General features: G+C 40.8%; 1 protein-coding gene across 2 annotated transcripts; it reads left to right on the top strand.

Moving 5' to 3' along the window:
* Window positions 1-875: 875 nt before the first annotated feature.
* Window positions 876-18,947, top strand: EED (embryonic ectoderm development). 2 transcript variants are annotated; one of them, XM_074572388.1, is made up of 12 exons: window positions 876-1,138; window positions 3,867-4,019; window positions 9,414-9,506; window positions 10,419-10,484; window positions 11,223-11,348; window positions 11,467-11,548; window positions 13,117-13,208; window positions 14,135-14,268; window positions 15,441-15,546; window positions 17,048-17,206; window positions 17,654-17,727; window positions 18,617-18,947. In XM_074572388.1, exons 1-12 carry the CDS (start codon window positions 1,010-1,012, stop codon window positions 18,741-18,743), a joined length of 1,341 nt encoding a protein of 446 aa, XP_074428489.1. In that variant the 5' UTR covers window positions 876-1,009; the 3' UTR covers window positions 18,744-18,947. The 2 variants fall into 2 exon arrangements, with proteins under 2 accessions (XP_074428489.1, XP_074428490.1); XM_074572389.1 differs by having other exon boundaries at window positions 968-1,138; window positions 13,117-13,250.
* Window positions 18,948-20,113: the final 1,166 nt, after the last annotated feature.

Here is a 20,113-nt window from a genome sequence, read left to right as displayed (position 1 = left end):
CCGTCGTATTTTAAAAACAAGCCTATTCTTTCTTTGTATATTTTCCCACAAACACTTTTATCACAACCTTGATCTTACAGCACAGACCCGGGCAGAGCTTTTATGAATTGTGAACTACAACCTTTTGCTATATATTATGTAATGCTTCATTGGAGCCTTCAGTTCTGCAGGAGAGGCTGTTTATGGCTAAAACCACTATAGTACATGCACCGTTTTAAGCGTATCTCCTTTATCTCTGAAGGTTATGCGAGATTAAATTTTACATACAGGGCATGGCTCACCTCTGTCACGGCCCTCAAAGGAATCGCTTTTTGAGACTGGAATATCTCCCTCAGGGAGGAAAGACTTGTTTCTGCCCCTATGCGAAACGCAGATAAGACGCTGTGCCTGTGGGCAGTTTACTTTTCCCCTTTGGTAGAGGTTTTTTTACTGTTCACAATTATTATGACTCTGGGACCTGTGGTTTCTGAAATAAATAAATAAAAATCTGGCAACTTGCTGTTACTTCATTTATAGCTGCAGTAGGAACTTGCAAGGGAGTACGGCAGGCAACAGAGCACAGCCTATTTTCATTCTCCGGCAACACTGATTTCATGCTAAAGGACTTTTGTAGAAAGAGAACAAAAGAAACCCAAACCCACTCGGCAAGAGAAACGGCACTGGAGAACCGCGCGAAGACGGACAGAGGGACCATTAACACCCATGACGACAGGGACCGCTTGTTTCTACCTCACAAGCATCCTCGGCCAGCCCTGCCTGGCCCGGCGGCGATATAAAGTGCCATTAGCTGTTAAAAGATAGGTTAATTTAAGGCCCAGCCCCGCCGCGGCCGGGCGGGGGCGGTCCGTCCCCTCAGCCCGAGGCCGGGCGCGGGAAGAGCGCTTTTTCAGCAGTGTGGCAGCCCGCCGTGCCCGGCCGGCGGCGGGGGCGCGGGCTTGCTTTACGGCAGGCGTTTCGGCCTCCCCGTCCGCGCTTTGCGGCTGCGTGGCGGGGTTGGGGGGCGGGGAAGATGTCTGAGCGGGGAGAAGCCCCGGCGGCGGCGGCATCGGCGGGAGCGGGGGGTGAGATGCCCGCGAAGAAGCAGAAGCTGAGCAGCGACGAGAACAGCAACCCTGGGGACCTGTCCGGCGACGAGAATGTGAGGCTGGGGCGGGGGAGGGGCGGTGAGGCGGGAGCCCGCGGGGCCTCGCGCCGGGGGCGGGAGCGCTGAGGCGAGGGGGAACGGCCGGGCCCCGCCGTGAGGGACCTCCCGGGGCCGAGCCTCCCCGTGAGGAGGAGCCTCCCGGGGTCGGGCCCCTCGCGGCTGTCTCGCTGGCTGAGGTGCCCGTCGGACCCCGGCGGGACGAGGGGGGCCCATGCCGGGCCGGAGAGGGGCCGGGGGCGAAGAGGGGGCGGAGGGTGTCAGCCCGCCCGCTCCGGCTCGGTGGCCGCCCCTCCAGGCAGGCGGGAGGCCCGGGTGGGAGAGACCGGCGTGGGTCTGGGGGTGAGACACTCACGGTTCCTCCACGTGGGTGAGGGAGAATTTGAGGCCCAAGCTCTTGAAGTCCGCTTCAAAATGTCAGACTTTTTTTTTTCCCTTTTTTTTTTTTTTCCCCTGCAAAACAGCAAAATTTCCCATCTTTCGTCTTCACCATCACGTTTCAGAGTAACCTGCAGCATAAATTTATACGTGCAGCCCTTTGGTGAATGAGGAATAGGGGATAGTGCTCATAAGCTTCTGTCAGCAGAAGGCGGGGGCTGAGGGCTGTAATCTCTAAATTCGCCTACAGTCTAGTGTTCAGAACAAAGGTAAAGTGATTGATACAGCATAGCTTGATACTTGAAAGACAAACAGTTTGAGATATTTAGCAGTCATGTTATGTAGTTACTGAGCAGGGGATATTATTTGGGTATTAGCTTTATGCAGTGTGGGTTTTTTTTCTAGTTATCCAGAAAGTGAAGGATCTGGACCACAACCCCCATAAACTGCGGAAGTGCTTGTGAGGCGACAGACAGGTTCAAGGTGCTCCATACTGCTGTTACTGAATCTTTTTTTACTGCTCAGCAGCTTTTGTGAATCCAAGTGTAATTTGGTGACAAAGGCATTCAGGTTTGCTTTGAGTGCCTGTTGAAGGCTCTCAGTGGCCACTGAAGGTGGGCTGTCTAGTTATTGAAAACGCGATCTGGCTCAATGATGAAAGGACTCCTGTTTCAACAGTTTGTTACTGGACTCCACTACTCCTGAAAGACAGGGATTCTGTTTATAAGTTGGCTTAATAGTGTTGATTTGGAGAAGGGATGTATTTTGTTCCACAGGTATCCTGGGTGCAGGTTTGTTGGTTGAGTTGTAGTTGCAGGTACTCAGCGTAGTTGCATCATACCAGGTTCCTGGTGTTCCTATATTGACAATATCCGACTAGTCCAGAGAAAACATCAGGCTTGTGAAGTATTACAGCCCTGGCTAGCAAGTGTGCTTGGGAGATGAGAATTTGGCAAGCTCTGAAATTTCTTAGGGTAAAGGAGGAGAAACTGGAAGCCATAAAAATTGTTAGACTCACTTATGTATATTAGAGGAGGGTTGGCTTTTCTAGGGGTGCAACATGAAGGGAGTAACTCCAGGTTTGGGCAGTTCACTTACAGCCTTGTGTCTTGTCTCTCCTGCTGTTTCTCCTCTCAGTGTCCTGATTTTTCAGAGTTGTTGGGCAAAGAAAGACCAGTATGCCTCTCCTGGCTTCTGATGATACAGATATAAAACTGGGACAGAGAATAAATGTTTGGTGGGAATTGGTGTATTAATGTTTATAGTTGACCTTATTTCATGTTCCTAGTGGAGCTCCTGCTGCAGCTTCATGTTACACTTAATCTCTTCCAGTGGCAGGCTGTTGTCTGCCTCTGTCTCCCTTAGTTCAGATCTAGAAGTCACATGGCTTTGGGATGAGTTCTTTTCCCTCCTTACTCTGATGGAAACTGAACAGACTACTTTGCCAGAAGAATAAAAAAGGTTGATTTTTAACAACATGAATTTACTTACATGGAAGCACGGGGTTGCCAGTTATGATGCAGGTGAAGTGCACTGTGATGGGTGATGCAGAGAATAGAAATGTCCTTTTGAGTAGTGCCCTGCAGTCAAATGGCATACGAAATTGTAGTTTCTGTTAATTGCCCAAAGCTGATGTAAAGCTGCACAGTGACTGGATGGGTTGTTTTGCACACCCCTTTCTTCAGCTCTCCCCATCCTTACCTTAGCTGATGGCAGTTGGAAGGCTCGTTGGATTAGTTAGCTGATCAGACAGCAAGCTAATTTTATTTTTGGTTTTGTTTTCTTTTAACTTAGCTTTTAGTTGAAGCAAGTATCTATAGGAAAGAGCAGAAGGGAGAGGTGGGACTTCCTCTTCCAGTGGCAGTGCTGACATTGCAGAGCTGTGCTGTGTCTGGTGCTGCTGAGGGCGTACACAAGTGTCAGAAGGCTTAGATTCTTGGTATGGCTAAACATAATGTTTTCACAGAAACAACCTCTTCCTTGAGTACTTTTAAAGTACTCATTTCATCTACGTCAAAGACATTTCCTAGGGAAAGCGACCACTTACTTTAGGCATTTTCTTAAGAGCAGCTACTAGTATTCTGAAGAAACTTCACTAGATCACAGTTCACGTCTGTCCCTCTTGGATTAGTCCTCATGTGACTCATGTTCTGTTTCTAGGGAGGAATGCTATTATGTTAGTAATAGGTTTAAATACGTGAATCTAAATAACACCATGTCCTAGGAGATCTTCTGTTCTTATGGAGGAGAAGGAAAAGTGAAAAGGCCAAGTGCTGCAAAATTAGTTGAATTTATACAGCAGTTAATGATATCTTTATTACATTCTCTATAATTTAAATGGTTTCAGGATGATGCCGTTAGTATTGAAAGCGGTACTAACACCGAACGCCCTGATACACCAACAAACACTCCAAATGCGCCGGGAAGAAAAAGCTGGGGGAAAGGAAAATGGAAGTCAAAGAAGTGCAAATATTCCTTCAAATGTGTAAATAGCCTAAAGGTAGGTATATGTAAGCTTTAACATGGGAATGCTGGGCACCGCTTGCTGGCAGTAATGTTAATGTTGACTGTGAGACAGTATCAAGATAGATATTTTTAAATATCCGTATACAATTACGTTCCATGCTTATTTGAAGAAAGTACTTTTCTTATTTGGAATAGCTGAAGTTTTGAAGAAAGGGGATACTGAGAAATAGGAAACAGTAGGTAGTGCTGCAGTTAACCCAAATTTTATACAGGTTTGCAAAGTTATGTGTGATATGTTACAATTATGTATTTCATTGAAGCTGTAGTTGCTTGAGATAAGGATAAGAAACTGGATAAACAAATTCAAATAAAACAAAATCTGTGACAACTTGATCCACAGAACCTGTACAGATTTTCCCACCTGTTGAAATGTAGTTTTAAAAAACCAAAACCCAACCCAACAGTCTTGGAGTAGCTTTTTCCTCACACTTATCAGATCAGATATTTTCTGTCCTCTGGGAGTTGTCAAAAATGCTATACAGTGCAATTTGGTTAATTTATTTTGAGCGTTGTGATTATGTGTTTGCACCTGATCTGGGTCATAGTGATTTTCCCATGTAATACCCGGTGGTGTTAAGGGATGTGGATTCATGGTCTTTACTCCCCATTCTTGTGTTTTAGGGTATTACTGTTTTCCTCTGCACTGGTGACAAACTATGGTGAACTGAATGAATTTTCTGTGATTCTTTTACGCTGTCAGGATGTTGTTCTTTCATTCCCCAGCCCTGTGTGGGATATTTATGTGGCAGAAGCTGTAAATATGCCATCTGATTGGATTTTTATAAGATTTCTAAATAAAGACTGTGTCTGGAACAAGATGGGAGTTCTGTTAAACTTTTTATTTAGCTGACAAGAGGATGTGTGCAGTTCCATAGTGGATATTTTCTGCAGAATTGCTTTAAGAGGTTTTTGTCATTCCCCCACGCTTAACTATTGAGCTCTGCTGATGTAGCTGTTTTTGAACTTTGGCTTCAGAAAGCCTTACTGAAATTCTGGGGTAGCCGAGCAGGAGGGGATGAGAGATTTGGAGCATGGAAACCTCATAAAGGAGCTTTGCCACTGGAGAAACTGTGATCTGAAGTTATACTGACAAAAGTAGCTGGGAAATAAGTTGATCTTAATGTGTTTTTTGAAGTATAAGAATTATCTCCAGTCCTTTCGGGGTGTAGGAGGAAGGGAAAGTCTTTCATTTTTGCCTAGGTAGGCAGCTGTTCCTGCGATTCGCATGAATCGCCCCCGCAGGCAGTGCTCTTTGTGGCTTCAAGTCATGCTTCAAATACAAGCGCAGGCCTTTCAGCACCCAAACATTTAACAAGTTCTGAGTTTTGCTAAGCATATTTGTTTTCTATCTGCAGACCAAATATTCCAAAGTAGCTAGTGCTTTTCAAGTGTCTTCTGGGAAAACAGAACAATCCCTCACCCCAGCTTCAACCCAGGCCCCACTGTAGGGTGACCCTATGAAGTTAAGCAATCCCTGACTTCTGCGGATTTGGATCAGGGCCTGGGAACAGATTCCTGTGCAAGTGGAGTCAAGCTGTGAGAGAGTAAATGTAGCGTTTCAGCTAAGTGGGATATTTCTATTATCTTCCCCCCCCCCCCCCCATTTCTCTTTGAACTGAAATTAATGCTAATAATAATAAACGTGCGTGTTAATACAAAGATTATGTAGCAGCCAAATTTGGTAACTCCTTTTTACTTCATGTTTGAGGAAGCCTCTCTTTTCTTTATCCTGTTCCTTCCTACTAGTTTTGCAGATACTGTGTAGATAAACTCTAACAATTGAATGTTGTATGTGGGTTCAGAAAGACACTTCTGGCTCTTTGGAGATCACATCATATATCCCATAGTTTATATGTCTTTGAACTGTGCTGCAATGTGCATGTACTGAAATTAATGAAAAGTCACCACAATTTAAAAACATTAAAATTTATTTTAATATTCTTTAGGAATGTATAAACTATGTGGTTTTCCACGTTCTTGCTCTTGTTTTTCCCTCTTATTTTGCTTTTTACTTTGCTTCCTTGGAGAAGCAAAGAAATATGGCCATTACTGTCTGCTTTGAATGTTAAATGGTTATGATTCAGCCTGGAAGAGTCAGTGCTTGCTAAATATGCTTTTTAAACACTACCGTGGAAGTTATTTTGACTGAAATTTAAGCATCAGGAAAACAAAAATATAACTTGGAAAATGACAGGCAATAACTACCTTTTTTTTTTTTTCCTTTTTGAAGTACTAAATTACTGTAAGGTGTACTGAAAGTTTTTGCTCTGTGGGCTGAATGGAAATGTAGTTTATAAATTAGCATATAGAGCTAACAGATGCACATCCTCACATACATCCATGTATGTTTTGCTTATAGATCTTCAACAAAGAACAGTGTATATTCTGCTTTGATGTGCTTTGTGTTTAAAACAGTGCTATTATTTGCCCTACCCTTTGCTCTTGCTAAGGGTGGGGCTCAGGCATTGTTAGCAGTCCGGTGGTGTCTCTCGGCTTCTACTCGCTGTCCCGTGAGCTGGGAATCAGTAACCAACCACACGCAAGATTCTACCTTGTTGATGTGTAAAGGAGAAGTAACTAAAGCCGCTGGCAATAATGGCTTGCTTCCACTTCTGGGAACTGGAAATGCGTGTGTGGTCAGTTGGTTCCCTGCTGGCAGCGTGGGTGACAGGGTACTAAAATGTGTTCGCGTCATTGCAGGTGATTATTTTTTGTGTTGGCACAGGATTTACTTTGCTGCCTTCAGTCTAAGAACAGGTCTAGTCTTATGATCATAGCAACAGCCAATTCTATGGTTATTCTCTGACTGAACCTGAGTTGGCATTGAGTGAATAAGGGCAGAACTAAACCATTGATTATTTATTTATTTGCTTTTGTAACAATTGTAGGTCTATTTTTTGCCTCTGCTTTCTTTCTTTGGTGCACAAAGAACCTGAGTGCTTTGGTGTTTGTGCCCTTTATTCATACTGGGGTCAAGATGGTGTTTCACAGTTCTACTTTTGGACCAGTATCTGGGTGAAACTCTTCTGTCTGTACAAACCTGTGGTCAGATTGCTTGGTATATCAGGATAACCATAACGTGCAGCACCTAGAAGTATAATGTTTTTAAAAACCTGCTTCATTGTTTAGCACTTGGGACAAAAATTTGAGCAGACAGGTATCAAAATAGCTATATGCTCTCTGACCGGTGAGGATGGTGGTAGCTTAAATGAGCTGAGCATAACTTCTTCAGATACCTTAGTGATGTCCTGCAATAACCTCTGCCTCACTCCTTCATCCATTAAACACCAAAAAAACGGCAATATGTGCGGACAGGCTCTTCGAGGTTGCAGCACTCAATGTGAGGAATGTAGTGCAGATGATGTAAGAAGTCTAAAGGCATTTGTCTCGCAGAGTAATTTTTCCAGGGAAATAGGTTGTCTTTGAAAAAGCTTACTAAATACTTCAGGTATGTACTCAAATATAGAAATACAGAAACAATATAGCCCTCTGTTGTATCTCTATTTATAACATATCACCCTTGTTTGGGTCTTACCTAGAAAATCACAACTTTATCACAACTTATGCTGGAAAAATATCCTATCTTGAGGGAGAAAAACATCTTCCTCTTAACTTTTCCCATTTCACTAAATTTATCAGAAACAGTGCATGTGGCAAAGAACAAGGTTATTCCAGAAAAACAAGGGCAAAACTTGATAATATGTCTCTGTAATAAAGCAGTAAGAATCCATGCATTTTACTTGTATTACCTTCATGTAGTATGTCAGAAACTGTGGTATTCACCATGAATTTTTTGAAACAGAAATTCAAACCCAACTAATTATTAGTGGATTTTTTTTAAAGTATTCTGTATTTGACCTCTCAGCCGTTCTTTTCAATGAAGACTTAAATACACTCAAAAAATAAGCCTAGAGAGTAAAATTCATAACTTTATTGGACACTAAAAATCATGGCCTTGCGTATGCAGTTTTCCTCATATCTCACTCATTGAGTTCTTACTGGTTCTTCATGTCTAATTAAACTATAATACTTTACAGATGATGGATACCTGCTTTTTCCCTCTGTCCTGGGGTCACTTATAACCTTGCTACTTTTCTGTTAGCTAATAGCCCATATCCCTCATCAGAAAGCCACTAGTCTGTTCTGTCATGTTACGTTATGGAGCGTACTACTTTGAGTTAAACTTCGAACAATTCTTTTTAATCTGTATTCAGCTTTGAAAGTAGTTACCAACTCTTTGAGAATTGCAGGAGGGCCTTCATCTCTGAAAGATTCTCTCCTTCCTTTCTCTTTCTAGCTATGTCTGTTAGTAACAGATACTGCCTTTCTCAGTAAATAATGCTATTTTAAATTCTTCCAGACTTACTTTTTTTTTTCTCTGAGTCGCGTTGGGCTCCTCACCCACACCCCCTCCTCAAATTTATTCTTTAGTTCGTGGATAGGGCAGAGCTGCCAGGGCTAATATTTCTCCTGTTGCCTCTGAAGCACTGCCATTTGAAGGCTGCTTAACAGCCGTCATGAGACACTTCCTTCCTGCCTGCGCTGTCCCAGACAGTCCCCTGTGGGGAGGCACTTTAATGAACATTATTCTTACTGAAAACATCCTGTCAGGACAGGCCAAAATACTGTTATCAATTATTAACAAGCACCACCATATTCATCACAATTCATAAACATATCTGCTTCTTTTTTCTCTATTAAACTGATGTAAGCTGTATAAAAATAATACTTGGCATTTCTCTGGTAACTGTTTGTGAAGGCAACCTGAAAACGCTTTGTAGACATGAACTTTGCAGCAGCATTGTGACACGCTGGAGAGAGTTCGTCGTGTCTCTGATAGAGTTGCAAGACCTAACTGTGCTATAATAGTTCATTGTGGCCCTTCTCCACCCTTATACCAGTATAATTCTTCTCTGAAATTGTGAATCTTTGTGTGGAAGTAATGGTAACAGTATAAAATGCATGTAGATGTGGCCTTAGACGTGGAGGTTGCCTTGTTGGAAATTGCAAAACAAAGTAGCGGAGCTGCAAATGTAACTCAGGAGTTCTGCCAGCTTCTGGCCATAACTATGAGACAACAGTCCTTCCTCTTCATTTTTTTTAAAAGCTTGGGGTGGGGGGGAGAAAAGAAGGAGGGGCATGTCAGAATATTCCTTTAAATTCCCTTGGGACAGCCATGTTAAAATGTGATGTTACAAAACTGTTCTTTTTAACCGTTCACTATCTGAAATTATACTGGATGTGAACCCCGTATTTTGATGAAGAAAACATATCAATTCAACTGTTTACCACCACGGCTGAATTTCACTGAAATAATATGCTTGTGGGTTTTATTTTTTTTGTCTCTACTCTTACTTTACATCTACAGGAGGACCATGGTCAGCCTTTGTTTGGAGTCCAGTTTAACTGGCATAGTAAAGAAGGTGATCCTCTCGTTTTTGCCACTGTAGGCAGCAACAGAGTGAGTAATCTGTTTTTAACCATTCTGTGTGGTTCTGCTTGCTTTCTTTTTTTTTTTTTTTTTCAACCAATCCCTTTACCCTTGTTTAAGACGGACACAGGATACTTCATATAGAAAGCTTTATTTCTCAGGTCTCTAGCATCTGTTGTCTGGGAGAGTTGCATCCTCTGGATTGTTTTATGAAGTCACGTGTGAGCTATTTAGGAATTAGCCTATATAGTAAAGCAAAAAAAAATAATCCTTCAGTAGTATAAAATATGGGCTAAAGAAGGGAGGTGGATAAATGTATCTTCTTGCTAAAATCACTCTTCTTAGATGTTATTGTTTCCAAAAGGTCATATGCTCTAAAATGGGATGAGAAGTGTCTGCAGTGGTGCCAGGCAGCTCAGTAGCTAAATTAGTGGCCTGTATGGAGTGAATTTATAGGCTTTTTCTGAACAAGGATCTATGTCATTTCAGTCTTGAAAATAACTCCTGAAGTGCATTCTGTGCAAGTGATGTGAATAAACAAGAAACCTTTCATTTCCAGGTTTGTTCCGCTTGGCGGTTACCAAAAGTGCTAAACTAAGATTGAACAAGGTATCCAATGGCTCATTAAAAGACCAAGTCATGTTAGAGATGGCTGCAGTAACTAATTCCAAATAGAGTATAATCTTACTAAGACAATTGAAATAATAAATATCTGGGAAGGACTGGTGACAAGTCTGGAGTGGTGCTTTACTGAGATTGCTGTGAGCATTCTTTTATTAGACCATTTCCACCTGTTAGAAATAAAGGGATGATGGATGAGACCTAAACCATAAAGGCACACTACCTCTCCCCATCAGGAAGTCAATACACAGGTGCATGTGATTTCCTTTTGAAATATCACAAGTAAGCAGCAATCTCTCCCACTTTTTTTTTTTTCTCCAGGTTACTTTATACGAATGTCATTCCCAAGGAGAAATCCGTCTGCTGCAGTCCTATGTGGATGCTGATGTATCCTTTAAAGCCACTTGTTTGCTTCCTCTTTATCAAAAATGAAGAGGCTTTGTAAGAAAAAGCACAAGAAGGTTTTGTCTGTGATTTAATACTTTGCTCATGTGGCACATTCCTTATGTTAGGTCCAAGTCTCGCCTCTTTCCCACATCCTAGAGTCCCTCCTATTGAAAAAATATTAAAAATGCAAACTCATGGACCATGCTGTATTAAAATATGTGAAAACTGATTCTCCATCAGTTTAATCTTCCCAACACTAATATTTGTGTAATGTTTGACATTCACTGCTTTACAATGGTCTCAGTTTCCCTGTGAGTTGGAACTGGGTTTAAAGCCCAAGAATCACGTTTCATGCTCTGAAGTGGTAATAACTTGTGTTAATCATTTGCAGTATATGCATCAATAACTTTTGAACTCAGTCTTGAGTCATCCTCATTTTATTCCCAATCTTCAAATGTTTTGGAGAAAGAGATTGAAAAGTGATGCCATGAGAGAGCAGGTGTTCCTTCTATGTTATGGAATAGAAGCGAGGAAACTGGCATCTATAGAAAAGGTGGTGGTGTTTGTGTTTGCAGATGTATAAACAAATATGTATCTTTTTTTTTATTGGGTCCAGCAGAGACTCCTGGGCATAAAATAGCAACAAATTTACTTAAAAAAAAAATCACATTGTTTAAAAAACAAACAAACAAAACCCCCTCCTGTTTCTTCTGTGTTCCTTAACGTGAGATGTTATAGGCAGATGAAAATTTCTACACCTGTGCGTGGACATATGACAGCAATACGAGCCATCCTCTTCTGGCTGTGGCAGGGTCCAGGGGTATTATTAGGATAATTAATCCTATTACAATGCAGTGCATAAAGGTGAGTGCTCCAAACTTTGAGATACAGCCCATGTTTCGGTAAGGCATGAAACTTCTGTCTTCTAAATATATGTAAACATGAGGGGAAATGATAACTTGGTCTCTGAATTCTATCCCAGCACTACGTGGGCCATGGAAATGCAATCAATGAACTGAAATTCCATCCAAGAGATCCAAATCTCCTTTTATCTGTAAGCAAAGGTGAGGAAAAATAATACTTTTTTTTTTTTAATAAATCAGGATACTTTGGATTGGCTTTTGGTCTTGAAAATGGCCAAAACCTCAGTGAAGTTTTTTATGAATGGCACTGAACAAGTTTACCTTGAAAGTCTAGAACAAGCCTTGCTCTTTTCTGTCTATATATCTTGTACGTAGTAAATCCATGGCCTACAATTAACATAACTCCACCTGTGGTCCAAAGGGATCGTGAACGGTGCTGCTTTCAGGAAAGAAGAAACATGAGCATTGGGGTTGCTCTCTGCTTTCCAACAGTGGAGTTAAATTTTTTCAGTTGTTGAATCGTGTTGCCATCTAGTGGGGATGTTTTAATGTCGCGGACAGCATTCACTACTGTGTTCACGGGGAAAACTTCGATTCTCCATCGCTTAGGAGCAGCTCTGACCTAAATTGGACTTTGTGTAAAAAGCGTATTAGTGAAGGGAGAAGTGAGGTTTTGGTATGGTGTCTTAAGGGCTTGTCCACAATAACTAAACAGTCACAACTTCCTGATCTTGACTGTTTTGTTAAGTTAGGGGATATTTGATCTGCCACAAGAGCAAGCCTTCAGGAATGCTAGAGGGGAAAACGTTCACATAAGGGGACTTCCGACTTTAGCGTATGTGGTATTTCTGATGAAGCTACACGAGAACAGGAGTTGGGAACCTCTATGATTCTTGCAACTGTAACGTTTGTGCTGTGGGTCTGTAATGTTGAATTTCTTGAGTTCTGTATATTTTTTAGGTTCTCTTTTTAATAACATTATGGTATCAACAGCAGTACTACAAATTTTAATGTGCAGTCTCTGGACTGGGTACTATTTCCGAGAGGGCACGAGGCAGTAGATATTAGAGTCTCGGAACTGCTTGGCTGAGAGATGAATAGAAAAAGAGGGAAATATTTGGGATTGCGTGGCCTTCCAGTTGGTGTACTTGTGGAACCCAAAAGGGAAATACACTAGAGGTTCCCACTTCCAAATAGGAAATGCAGTAGAGGTTCTTCATTAGAAATTGTTAAAACTTTATTTAAACAAGTGGATTAGTCCCATTGACTTTGGAATACATATTGTTTATAGAAACAGTTTCTCCATCCCTACAGTCTGTGGTTCATAAAGAATAACATTTTAAAGATTAAAAAAATGGAAAATCAAAACTTCTCTGAATGCTGGTGTAAAAATGGCTGAAAGGAATTCTAGCATTTTTTGATATAGAGAATTATTTTTCAGATAAGACTGAATAAAAGTATATGTGTCCAAGATCAGACTCTTCTTTGCTTTTTGGGTGATCTAAAGATCCAAGTGTATTTTTGCTAGAGGCTGGCCCTAGGGAAGGGTGGTGGGTGCACTTTCCAATTACAGAATTACTCTAACAGGAGTTTAGTTGTAATGGCAATTTTAGTTAATGCAGCTTTGTTGTTTCTAACAAGTGGAGAAGAAGAATTAAGTGCCTTTTTGATGTTTACATGAACACCCTTGATTGAAAGTGGTTAAGCTGAAATATATTATTCATATGTACCTATAAAAAGCAGCATGTAATTTTATTTGTTCTTTATAGATCATGCATTGAGACTGTGGAACATCCAGACAGACACGCTGGTTGCAATATTTGGAGGAGTAGAAGGGCACAGGGATGAGGTGTTAAGTGCAGTAAGTGGAAGACTGTGGGGCAGTGATTTAGATTTACAGAGGGTAGTAAGCTTACAATATGCAACTCTTGTGCACTGTTTTTGATATTATACCTACTTAAGAAAAAACCTAAAGTGCATAAATACTGTTTTAAGGGGATAGACAAGTTTAAATCTAAGGTGGTTTGCTTGATCTGGCCACCTCTCAATAAACAGGACAGGTGTTCACTCTCTCTATGTTTTGGTAGCTAGTTTTCTCACAGTGCAGCCTAGAAGTTAAAAAAAAAAAAAATAGAGCTCAGTGGGGCTAGAAAGAGTAAAAAGTTTTCATGATGGTCCCACTTTTGAAGTTCTTGAGGTCTTATCAAAGCAGCAAGAGAAAATAAACCTTGAGAGACATGGTAGTGAAGGAAAGAAGTTATTTCAGGTGAGTTATGCTGCTTTTCAGTGGCTGTGAACAGACACTGGTACCCAGCAAATACCAAATAGAGTAGTTGACTTTTAATATGCTGCTTTTAAGAACTGTTTCCATTCCTGTTGTGTGACCTGAAAAGCGAGGGATGCATCTATATAAGACCCGACACTGTATTATTCTTTTGTGGTTGTAAATAGTCATCACCCATGTTGTAGCCCTGGAATTCTGCCAAAGTTGCTCCATGAAATGAAACCTAGGGAATTTACTGAGGGGAGAGCACTAGCAGTAGATTCATGGTCTGTCAGTGCTGTTTAATGTGCCTCTCTTTCTTGAGAAAGAGTAAATATAATTATTAAGATACTGTGTGGCTTTGCACTGAGCAGGATTAAGTTACTAGTAGTTCTCTATTTGAAATACACAGTTGTATTGTATTCTCTACGCCAGAAATGCTGTTTTGATGGAAATGATGGAATATTTCGGTTGATATAATGCAGCTTAGGCTGGGGGTCCTCAAAATTATTTCATATATATAGGATTATGATCTTCTTGGTGAAAAAATCATGTCCTGTGGGATGGATCACTCTCTAAAACTCTGGAGAATTAATTCCAAGAGAATGATAAATGCCATCAAAGAGTCTTATGAGTACAACCCAAATAAAACCAACAGGTATGTGGTCTGCATCTTCTTGTCTGTCTTTGCAAAACATTAATATTCTCATCAATGGCCCGGGCTAATTTCTATCCAAATTGGGAGTTTTGGGGGATAGTGAGTGACCTGGGGATTGTGCTGGATATATAATCTCTCTAGACGGATGTGTTTTATTGATTTTTGCTTTGGTTGAATTTTATTGAATTCAGATTTAAAGTCCTGATGCTTTTATTTTTAAATGTCTTGATTCTTTCTTATCTGCTTGACTAGACAATGTCTGGAATTATTATCTCCATCATTCTTAATTAAAGCTTGTATTTCACTGTGTTTCAGGATGTCAGTGGCTTTTCTTTCTCTCATTTCATAATTTCTAGTAAGGAATCGAATCAGTCTAATTAAATATAGCAAAAGGTTTTATATTGAGCAGTTATCACAATTATGGTATCTGTTTTCTGACTTAAGGGTGGGCACAAAACTGTTTCTCTAGTAATAACCCCAATTTTCGTGATTCTCTGATCTGACCTCCGATATGAGTAACTTGTCAAGTAAACATAACAATTGGGTACATGATAGATAAATCCTGCTTTATGAAGTTTGCCACCTTTTTAATCTTAACTTCCAGTTAAACCATTGAGAGAACTGAAGAGTTTAAAACACACTGACCATGTTCAGCAATGAAACTAGCTGTTAAAATACTCTCGCTTTTTTTGGTAATGTTACCAAATATTAAATGATGCTTTTTTGGCGTGCTTTCTTAAAAAATGATGGGGTTTTTTTAGTGTGCTTTTCTATTTAATAATTTAGATGTTGCAGAAGCAGCACCAGGAAAACTGGGCTTTAATTAGTTCTTGAAGTATTTGGCAATGAAAGCTGTATTCAGCATCGGAAGGAGTGGTTTTGTTTAGCACTGTCTCTGCACAGTCTTGTACAGTGGGAAACATTGCTTCAGTAGGAACAAGGATGAAAACAGGGACTGTTCCCAATATTAAAAAAAAAAAAAAAAAACAAACCGAAAAACAACAAAACACAAAAAACCCCAACAAAACATGCAGACTTTGCTGTAGAACTGTTAAAACAACAAAGACGACAGGCTTGTCCTTTTAACATTGAGATATCTTAAAACTGGCCATTAAAAATTAGACTTGTGCTTCTGTGTTTCTCTGGACCTCACTTGGTAATTTTCTCTATAGGCCTTTTATTTCCCAGAAAATTCACTTTCCTGACTTTTCTACGAGAGACATACATAGAAACTATGTTGACTGTGTACGATGGTTGGGAGATCTAATTCTTTCCAAGGTAAAGTGGCAGCTTTTTCAGCTATATTACTGATATTTGCTTGTTTTGAGGGTCTTAAACAGTACAAGTTTTACTAGAATTTGGGTCTTGGGTTAAATTGGTATGCTGTGTCAAATGATTTTATGGAGTGTGTTGTGAATTTTATCAACTGTTACTGAGAGCAGCCATGCTGAGAAGGACTTGGGGGCATTGGTGGATGAGGAGCTCAACATGAGCCAGCAACGTGCACTTGTAGCCCAGAAAGCCAACTGCATCCTGGGCTGCATCCCCAGCAGAGTGGCCAGCAGGTCGAGGGAGGTGATTTTGCCCCTCTACTCTGGTGAGACCCCACCTGGAGTACTGTGTCCAGCTTTAGAGTCCTCAGCACAGGAAAGACATGGACCCCTTGGAGTGGGTCCAGCGGAGGGCCACGAAGGTGATCAGAGGGCTGGAGCCCCTCTGCTGTGAGGACAGGCTGAGAGAGTTGGGGGGGTTCAGCCTGGAGAAGAGAAGGCTCCAGGGAGACCTTATAGCGGCCTCCCAGTCCCTAAAGGGGGCCTACAGGAAAGATGGGGAGGGACTCTTTATTAGGGAGTGTAATGATAGGACACAGGGTAGAGGTTTTAAACTGAAGGAGGGTAGGTTTAGATCGGATATCAGGAAGAAATTCTTTCCTGTGAGGGTGGTGAGACACTGGCCCAGGCTGCCCAGAGAAGCTGTGGCTGCCCCATCCCCGGAGGGGTTCAAGGCCAGGCTGGACGGGGCTTGGAGCAACCTGGGCTGGTGGGAGGTGTCCCTACCCAGGGCAGGGGGGTTGAAACTGGATGATCTTTAACGTCCCTTCCAACCTAAATCATTCTGTGGTTCTATGAACCGTTACGATGTGTGGATAAGCAGCTTTGTACTTAAAAAGTTAAGATGTTACTAGAGCTGTACCTCTACTAAAAGTACAGGGATACCAGCTAACCAGAGCCTGCGTGGAACGCACAGAAAGAGAATATAGAGATGCTGATGAGGGATCCTGCTGCTAAAGGGAGAAATGAGGGTTCCCATAAATGGAGTAACTTTGATTAGAGTGTTGTGTCCACTAGGAACGTTGGCTTGCAGATATTAAACTAGGCGGTCCAACTGCCTTGTTGCCAGAAATTGGTGCGTGCGTGATCCTTTTCGTCGAAGGGATTGGGCGAACAATCCTAAAACGAAAGTTAATTTAAACTGCTCAGGAAAGGTGTTGGAGCACATTGGGTTGAATTCCCCTGAAGCAGGTGAGGGAGGGCAGGCTCTTGCTGTCCTGTCACCTGGCGAAGCTGTGAGGGCAGCAGGCTCCCAGCGACGGGCCGCGACGTGGTGTTGGTGACCTGGCTATGATCTCAGGACAGAGGTGAGATTTCCAGTTGTACTTTTTTAATGTCATCGGGGAAGCTGTGAGATTAAACTTTTGTTTACAAGTATAGTTAAACTGAATGTGCAGTATAAATTATAAATATAGGTGATTTTTTTTTTTTCCATTTTTTCACCCCAGTCTTGTGAAAATGCCATTGTGTGCTGGAAACCTGGCAAAATGGAAGATGATATAGATAAAATCAAGCCCAGTGAGTCAAATGTGACCATACTTGGGAGATTTGATTACAGCCAGTGTGATATATGGTACATGAGGTTTTCGATGGATTTCTGGCAAAAGGTATGTGTGAGCTCTGACTTGGCTGTATTTGGAGGTGCGTAGCTTTTCATTAATTCCATGTTTATGGGCATGGGAAAAGTCTTGGTTCCTGTGATGTTGAGAAACAAATGGTTTGCTGCCAGGGGCTTTATATGAAACTGGAGGAGCTCCAGATTTTTTCATTCAGGGTTCTGCCTGGTGCAAAAAGTTCCACGAAATAAATATTTATTTTCTACCAAAGCTATGTTTACTGATCTCTTCCTCCCCCATCTGCAGAGATGGATAATAAAGAGGGGGAAAAGGAGGCGAATTTTATAGCGTTTTTAACCCCTCTAACAAAGTCATGAAGTCATTCACGTTCCGACATTCACACACAATTTTATCAACTGTAGAGCCTTTATGAAATTCTGACTTCCATTCTTTGTGATAGTATTTTAAAACTAATGTGTCCTCTGCTTTCTTTTAAAGATGCTTGCTCTGGGTAATCAGGTTGGCAAACTTTATGTTTGGGATTTAGAAATAGAGGATCCTCATAAAGCCAAGTGAGTACTTACATATTTATTTATTTATTTATTTATTTTATTTTATTTTTAAGACAGGGAGTTGGGGTACTTTCCTTTTTCCTTTATTGATAATGGTAGAAAATCTTTAATGGTATTAGTCACTTCCCATTTTACCTACTAAGTAAGAAACATTCTGAGCCTCTGAAGGTTAACATTTATTATTTTTTGCTGATTTATTATTTATATTACAGCAGGGCCAAGAGGCCCCAGTCAGATTGTGCTGGGTACCATAGGTAGATACAGTAAAAGACAATTTGTTCCACAAAGAACTTACAAACTAATTAGGTGGAATTAAGATGCGCTGGGTGGGTGAAAGGACTAGAGTAATGAGAATATAAAGGAAACAGTATGGCTTTCCAGTTCCTCACCTGTGTGGCCAGGCAATTTTACAGCATGTCTTTATATAAAAATGTACAAATACCAAACCCGTTATATGTATAAAATGTATATATAATATATGCATTGTAAATCTATATGAATAGGGGTGTGTGCATATCAGTATAGATAAACATATGAACTTCCTGAAAATGCTGCAGTCTTTAGTCACACAATTACAATATTTTATTCCTAACCGCTGGGAGAGAACACTGATTACCAAGTCCTAAATAAAGTGATTCAGTAAGCCTTCAGTCAGTGCTTCTGTACTTCCAAACGGAAATTTGGGTGGATGAGAAATGGCAGTGAACAGGAAATTACTGCTTTCCCAAGTCCACATTTGGAATACAAAATACATCATGAAGGGCATAATCCTGTTGCCCTTCAGTTCCTCCTAGGTCACATAAGGAAGAGGTTGGTGAAACAGCGCTCCGTAATGTAGTAGCAAGTGCAAATTTAATGCTGCAGCTGAATAATTTTCTTCCATTTACAGGTGTACGACTCTTACTCATCCTAAATGTGTTGCTGCCATTCGACAAACCAGTTTTAGCAGGGATAGTAGTATCCTTATAGCTGTGTGTGACGATGCCAGTATCTGGCGCTGGGACAGACTACGATAAATTACTTTTTCTTAATTCAAAGTAGAAAATATATTTTCAAATTCTAATATAGTCTGTTAACTCGCTAGTACGGTAGATGCATTTAGCGTAGACTTTCTCAAAAGGTTCGGCAGGCTGGAGCTGAACTTAGTGATGTTTACATTCTGTGTATTGTTCTGCTTGAAATTGCTGCTTTTAATAAAAAGAAGTATTTTTGTAAAGTTTTCTGAATTGTCCATTTTAATTATTTCCCACAATGAGTTTTGGCTTATGGCCTGTGAAGTTATTTTGCGTACGGCTAGCACATAAATATATGGCAACTTGCTAGAAGTTTGGTATGTGTATGCATGCAGCTGTATCTGTGCCTTTTTGATTGAAAACCTAATGACGCTATTTCCACATAAAGGAAATACTACACTTAAGAATATAGTATAAATAAATGTTAAATCACTGCTAAAAATATTTTGAGCTCATTCCTTAAGTTAATCAATTTCAAGGTGCAACAAAGTTCTAATAACCTGAAACTGGGATGTGCTTTTCACCATTTCTGTTACTTGAATAGGGGAAAAAAAAATTGTATTGGCTTTTTTGGGGGGGGATCACGTTGCTCTATTGTTTGGATTCTGGCTGTTCAGTTACTGTGATTATCTTAAATCAAAGTTAGTTGTTGGAAATATATTTTAACTGCCTGTATTGTCATTATCCCTGAATAGCCTCATCAATGTTTTACTTGCCCTAAGAATAATGACTTCTAAAATCAATGCTATTTCATATAGGTTTAAAATATGTACAATTAATAAAAACGAAAGGGGGGAAATGGGTAAAGCGGCAGACATCATTAAGAGAGAGAATCTGTGCTCAAAAGGCTTGCGTCTGTCGTGTCAGCGTACAGTTGAAATGTTCGTGTTTGTATTTGGGAAGCGGTCCAAGGCGTTGCACAACGGCTTGTGTGTACCTGAATGAAGGAGGAGGTGGTTAATAACGTGTACGGAACCTGAACATTTACATACTTTCTTTCCTTCTGAGCTCTTCACCATAACACATAACTTGAAAAGAACGTATTAGAATATTATATAAATACACATACACTATCATTGGTGTGCTTTGATCAGTAGATTAAGTTAAGTAGTCCTCTTTGCTACTGACTTCTCAAGTGCATATCTGACTCTTATCTTTCAGGATGTTCCTTTTTCCTGTTTGTTACGGTTTGGGAGGTTTGTAAACGCTCTGTTTAGATAAACTACCTGTTCAGTTTGAAGTAATATGACTAAACCAGTTTTGATTTGTGTCCTTAGGAGCCTGCAAAAAATGAGATCCAGAGCTGGCAAGTAGTTTACAAGTCTTTCTCTGTAACGTGTGATTTTGTTCCCCCCCCCCCTTTTTTTTTTTCC

The sequence above is a fragment of the Larus michahellis genome, chromosome 1, assembly GCF_964199755.1.
Source record: "Larus michahellis chromosome 1, bLarMic1.1, whole genome shotgun sequence".
NCBI classification, from domain to species: Eukaryota; Metazoa; Chordata; class Aves; order Charadriiformes; family Laridae; genus Larus; species Larus michahellis.
This window is presented reverse-complemented; position numbering and strand designations above follow the sequence as displayed.

Coding starts and splice junctions, on each gene's coding strand:
- EED (XM_074572389.1), top strand. CDS start 1,010: ATGTCTGAGCGGGGAGAAGCCCCGGCGGCGGCGGCATCGGCGGGAGCG. Junction 13,251..14,134: donor GTGATTTAGATTTACAGAGG/GTAGTAAGCTTA, acceptor TCATATATATAG/GATTATGATCTTCTTGGTGA. Junction 15,547..17,047: donor GAGATCTAATTCTTTCCAAG/GTAAAGTGGCAG, acceptor TTTTCACCCCAG/TCTTGTGAAAATGCCATTGT.